Source organism: Xyrauchen texanus, chromosome 18, assembly GCF_025860055.1.
Source record: "Xyrauchen texanus isolate HMW12.3.18 chromosome 18, RBS_HiC_50CHRs, whole genome shotgun sequence".
In the NCBI taxonomy this organism is placed as follows: domain Eukaryota; kingdom Metazoa; phylum Chordata; class Actinopteri; order Cypriniformes; family Catostomidae; genus Xyrauchen; species Xyrauchen texanus.
The window spans coordinates 2,592,036-2,598,361 of NC_068293.1; the positions used below are offsets into that span (position 1 = coordinate 2,592,036).

Consider the following 6,326-nt stretch of genomic DNA (forward strand, 5'->3'; position numbering starts at 1 on the left):
GGCAATGTTGTTGTTATGCGAAAATAAATGTTCTGTGTTGCTCTGATTTTTCTCCTGATGGCTGTTTTTTTATGTAATTTGAAAAGAAAGAAACCATTATATCAAAGACGAAGTAAAGTAAAAAAGGTGATTTTTGTTTATTATCTAGAAAACTCGTGTAAGCCCGTTGTTCTCAGTCATTACCAACAGCACAAAACTTTTTCCTCACTTTTAATGATAACCCCAAACCTGCTAAAGACACGTTCTCCGAAGATCTGAACCGCAAAATCGTCATAATATAGTACATATTCCACTTTATCCATCTATATACATCCATATATGGACAGGCAGCAGATAGTGAGACTTCCAGCACCTATATGGTCAGCATTTGTGTCCCCATGTGTGCTCTCCCCACTACTTTTCTCCATGTATACCAACGACTACACCGCCAAGGACACCTCTGTAAAGCTCCTGAAGTTTGTAGAAATCACTACTGTCATCGGCCTCATCCAAGATGACGATGAGTCTGTATACAGAAGGGAGGTTGAACTGCTGGCTCAATTGTGCAGACATAACAACCTGGAGATGAACACGCTCAAAACAGCGGAGGTGTTTGTGTGCTTTAGGAGGAACACCCTAACACTGACCTCGCTCACCATTCTAAACAGCACTGTGGCAGCAGTGGAGTCATTCAGGTTTCTGGGCACTACCATCTCACAGGAACTTGGAAACCACATTGACTCCATTGTGAAAAAGGCCCAGCAGAGGTTGTACTTCCTTCGCCAGTTGAGGAAGTTCAACCTACTAGAGGTGCTGCTGATACAGTTCTACTCAGCAGCCATCGAGTATGTCCTCTGCACTTCAATAACTGTCTGGTTTGGTGCAGATATCAGAAGACTACAAAGGACAGTTCGGACTGCTGAGAAGATTATTGTTTGCCCCCTAACCTTCCTTCAAGAACTGTACACTTCCAAAGTGAGGAAAAGGGCTGGAAAAATCACCCTGGACCCCACTCACACAGTCCACTTCTTAATCGAACTGTTGCCTTCTGGTCGACGCTTCAGAGCACTGAGCACAAGAATGAACAGTTAAAACAATAGGCTACTATAATTGCGTGCAATACACAGCCGAGTCAATTATATGATTTAACATATCCTACTGCATCACATTCCCTTGCACTGTATTTTTGACTTATTGGGCATTTCATTATATGCTTATATTCCTATTCGCTCTTTCTTTTCATTATTTCGTTATTATTATTATTATTATTATTATTATTATTATTATTATTATTATTATTATTATCTTGTTGTTGTATTGTTTGTGCACTGGAAGCTTGTGTCTGATATATCTATTTAGCCGTATACTGACCTGAAATTGGCCCATGCATTGCTGCATGGACAGCTTTACCGACGCACTAACAGGACAAATTAATTTGTTCGTATTTATTTTCCTCCTCAGACCACAGTTCAACACCTGGACAATTTATTCAAAACGTATACCTATAAAATGGAACGAATCTTCCTTAATCACATATAAGATGGAAAAACTGAGGGCAGATGTTTCGCCTGTGTACATGTAGGCTTATAGTAATATCTGTGTAAGCTCCTTTTGGAGGTGTAAACAGCAGCACTGCCACGGGCATTCCATCATTTTCACTGAATAACGATGCCCTCTAGCGGCAATTATGAACACATACGTTAATCATTCTGTGTAAATCCCAGAGATATTCATAATGTATTTCTCTTTTTCAGTCAGTTTTCAGGATTTTAGATGTTTCACATTTTTCTGTTAGAAGTCTAAAATCGGCGTGCTTTAACATAGGCCTTCCGCGATTGTGATGAAATAGACACGGCTATTTTCAATAAACACAATGCTCATCAAGAATATCTGATTTTGAATAGCAGTTTTGTCGACCTTTTCCATACAATGAATATATATATATATATATATATATATATATATATATATATATATATATATATATATATATATATATATATATATATATATATATATTTCATTCATTTTTGTTGGCTTATTGTAAAAACCAAAGCGACAGTTAACGTGACATTCAGTGTGCTGGGGGTCGATACCACTTCAGTCTCACCAGCAATATCGACCAGACACCCCGTGGAAAAGTGTCTACATTTTTGTTTACAGGAAACAGATACAAAGAACCCGTGAGGTTAGTTTCAAAGAGGAGAACAATTACAGTCCTATCCATAAAGTAATTTAGACCAGACGTCTAGGTCTTTCAATAGCTTTATTGGACCCAGTTTCTTCCTGCTCTAAAGCAATTCTTGGTACAGGTTTGACAATAAATTGGGGTTCATTGAAACACCTTTTTAACCAAAGTTTTTATCAATATTCCCGAACAATTAACCTCTATTTTGTGGTCAAAAATTCCTCTAGTCACAAAACATTTTCAGCAGCATATGTATATAAACATTAATGCTGCAAGATATCTGTAAATAAGCAGATTTTGCAGTCTGTCACACCCTCGATTTATTTGTAAAAATTGGTTTAGAAAAGAAACATTCTTTCACAACCTGACCCAGTAAGTTCACGATTTGAGTATTCGACAGCAAATGCACTATACAGCATTGGAGACGAGAACGAGGCATCACAATGGCAGAATAAGATACACTACAATTAAAAAGTTCGTTTACTGTTTACCCAATGACAATATGTACAAGATGATATTCTCTGACTTAAATTCCATAAAAAAAGAAAAAGAAAGACAAGCAGAAATGTAATGTGGATGGACGAGGGTGGAGTGTTTTGCATGCATTATAGACAAAGAGACCAGGAGAATAATTCCGAACTATAAGACCACGAACTCTATCCTAATTTAAGTGTTATGATTTTTACGAGTTGGTATATGTAGGCTAACTATTTTATACTGGCTTTTAGAGTGCACGACACTTAAACATTTTTTAGATTCTCAGAGCATTAATAAACTACTCCACCAGGTTGCAGAGAACCCCGTTTTAGGCGATCAAAGCCAAACGTCTATTTTTTATAATAAACACATATGATTTCATCAAACCTTGTGCGTACAATTAGCATGAAACTCCAATTTCAAGGTCACACAAATAGTAGCTTTTTTGTATCAGAAATATGTACCCAATATGCCGGTACAATACTGGGTAATACAGTCGTGAATTCTAACTGAAATAAACTAAAAAAGAACACAAAGACAAAATTTGCATCCTAAACCAAGCAAATATGAAATGAACGCAAGTGAGCTATTCAGCTGAAGTATTACGCTTTTCATTGAGGATCTTTATTGCTTCTCTCCCTGTTCACCTTCTTCATTTTCATTCTTCTGTTCTGAAACCAGATTTTAACCTGCCTCTCCGTTAAATTCAGGATTCGTGCAACTTCATAGCGGCGATCCCTCGTTAAATACATGTTATAAAGAAACTCCTTTTCCAGTTCCAGTGTCTGATATTTAGTGTACGGACATCGTTTTTTTCTTGTTGAACGTGCATGGATCCAGTTTGCTGCAGGGTTGCCTGTATAAAAAAAAAATTAAAAAAATAATAATAATACAATGAGTATCGTGTAAATAAGCTTACCATCCCAAATTGCTGCTCAAATAAAGGTCATAAGTAAATCAGAAAGGGAACAAAGTTAATACTGACCTACTGAGATATTGTGTAATTGATGTTTGAAATTAGTGATTATTTGTATGCAATTATTTCTACAGGTTTGTCTGAAAAAGTCACTTTATGCCGAGGGCATTTCTTCGGCCAGTGGTAAGAGCCCGGGCACTTTTATAGGTTAGTAAAACCCAACGGTTGTAAATCACGGGCAATTCATTTTACTTACTTGAGTCCAGTTGTTGTTGTTGTTTCTCGTCTTTCGCTTCACCGTGACTCGAAATATCATTGCCATCGGTTTCTTCAGTAGCTTTGTCTACGCACTCGGTTCCAGCACTGCAGCTGAATTCGGGAACTACTGGTGTCTCCGCTTCAAAAGCTCCGCTTTCAGCCCTTTTCGAGGGTAAACTTTCCGTTTTTGTCCCGCTCTGCCGACTGTTGGTATGGAAACCGGAATAAGGGATATGGTTTGATACTGGATCGATCCAGGAGCGAATGTATCTGTTGTCTGTCAGATGGGTCTGGTGAACGTAAGGATGGTAAATTCCGGACACAGCAGTGGAGGGTTGATGAACCGAAGACCGGGACGCAGGGAACACGGCTGACTTGGAAGCGAAGCTGCACGAGGAAAAATCCGCATTTTCTCCAACACCTGACAGCCTCGCGGGCGCGGTGTGTGAACCTTGGACAAACCGCGCTCCATAAACATCCTCCGCCTCGAGCCCTATTATAGAGTCCACATAATAGCTGCCCAGAGCTGAACTTGTAGACATTTTTCGTATCTCTTCGAACTCATATAAACGTTACTCTCTAACGGAAACCTTGCCTCTGCACAATCATAGTATTTTTGCTGCCTTATTCTTCAGTGATTGGTTCCATGGATCACGTGATCATATTTACTATAACAGAGAGTAAATCAGTCCGCTGATAACGGTATGTTTGATTCTGTATTCTAAAAATGAAATATAAATTACAATATTCTGCATTCTGCCTCAGGATTTCTTATGTTTTTCACGCGCCATTCAGAAGGAGGTGGTACAGGTTTATTTTATTAACGCAACCATTTATTTCAAAACCAGCACTCATCATTTATACCTTAGCACATGATTATAGCAGAGTGTACAATTTCGTCATACGGTGTCATTTGCTCTGGCCTTGTAAAGTTTTTTTTATAGAGTCCTGGTTTGCAAATCCTCGTAAAATAAATGTAATAACATGCTGTAAAAAACCGAACCACTGCAGCTTCACAGATTCTCATATTTTATAAACTGTCCACACTGCTTCAGTGTTAATATCTTTAAATTGATTGATACCGGAAGTAACATTTGTATATTTTGTATTTACTGAAATGAGAGTCATAGTATTTTTATGTATATCAATAAAATTTTACGAGGTGCATATGATTATCGATGCCTTAATAAAACAGACTCTTGCCGTTACAGAGCGTCTGGGCCTACTTGCCTATCATTGGATAAAATTGAAAAATATATATATACACAGAGGGAGAGAGAGAGAGAGAGAGAGAGAGAGAGAGAGAGAGAGAGAGAGAGAGAGAGAGAGAGAGAGAGAGATTTCTAAATATATGTATATAGATCTATTTCTGGATATTATCGTCCTTTCAGATAATAATACTAACGGGAATAATAACATTAATAACCATAGTAATGATAATAATACACATTCGGCATTTGTACCAGACATGACTTATTTCAGAGAGAAAGATATAGAAATAATGCTGCGTCACATCCTAATGAAATGAATATAGGGTTCAACAATGTGTATTGTGAAGAAAATAGAAAGAGAGAATGAAGAAAACAGAAAAAAAAAAATATAGATATATATTACAATGTAATTTAGCCTAATATTTTTTTTTTTCTCATTTTAGGAAAAAAATCAAATAAAAAAATTTAAGTGAAAAAAAAAACAACAACAGCAACGTGGAAACATGTTATTTGTCGACGAGTTCAACGGAAATTTTGAGCATTATTTCTCTTTGTTCGCATCTGTCACCACACATCTGAGCCTCTGCGTGTGAAGAGTAGTGTAGTAATGTAGGCTAAATTAGAGACAGAGGTTTTTAACGTCAAAAATAAAATTGCTGAAGAAAATGTAATGTTTTAAGAGGTGTGGAAAGACCGGCGTGAAGTTGTGAATCGGACCAGTTTGGTCAAAACCATTGACGTTTTTGGACGTGTGGCCTAAAGACTTGTATCTACTAGCGTTTTACAGTGCCTACAAGGTCAATAGGCTTCTGGTGCACTTTATGTTGTACAACTTTGGGATGTTTACTCAAATGTTAATACATTTAAGATCAGCAGCCTATTTTTTGCGAGTTATCTTTTGGCCATTTGCAGGCTGATTTATTTATTTTTTATATCAACTTTTGACAGCATGCATGTATTATGTTAACTTTACTAATTAATTAAGCTTAGATTTTGAGTTGAATTACAAATCATTCTTGATGTATCGATTACTATTTCATAACTTATATTGCTTGATTAGTATGTAATAAATTACAAATTTGCAATTCCTTCTTTTGCTGTATTATGACTTTATGATTGGACCTTATAATGGCCTGTGGTTATTGTAAATGTTAACAATCAGCATCAAATGCTATATAATAAAAAATGTAAAATATACATTTTTTTCTTGAAAAAAAACGAACTAGGTTGCAATTAGTGGAGTAATGGTTTAGATTAAACTGCAGTTTTATTAACACTACGCACAAAACGCTATTAC

At 36.7% G+C, this 6,326-nt stretch overlaps 1 protein-coding gene across 1 annotated transcript; it reads right to left on the minus strand.

The window, feature by feature from the left end:
* Positions 1-2,239: 2,239 nt before the first annotated feature.
* Positions 2,240-4,383, minus strand: LOC127658726 (homeobox protein Hox-D9a-like). Its single transcript, XM_052148179.1, has 2 exons — positions 3,817-4,383; positions 2,240-3,500 (listed from the first exon to the last, which is right to left on the minus strand). The coding sequence occupies exons 1-2, from the start codon at positions 4,358-4,360 to the stop codon at positions 3,256-3,258; spliced, it is 789 nt and encodes a 262-aa protein (XP_052004139.1). The 5' UTR covers positions 4,361-4,383; the 3' UTR covers positions 2,240-3,255.
* Positions 4,384-6,326: the final 1,943 nt, after the last annotated feature.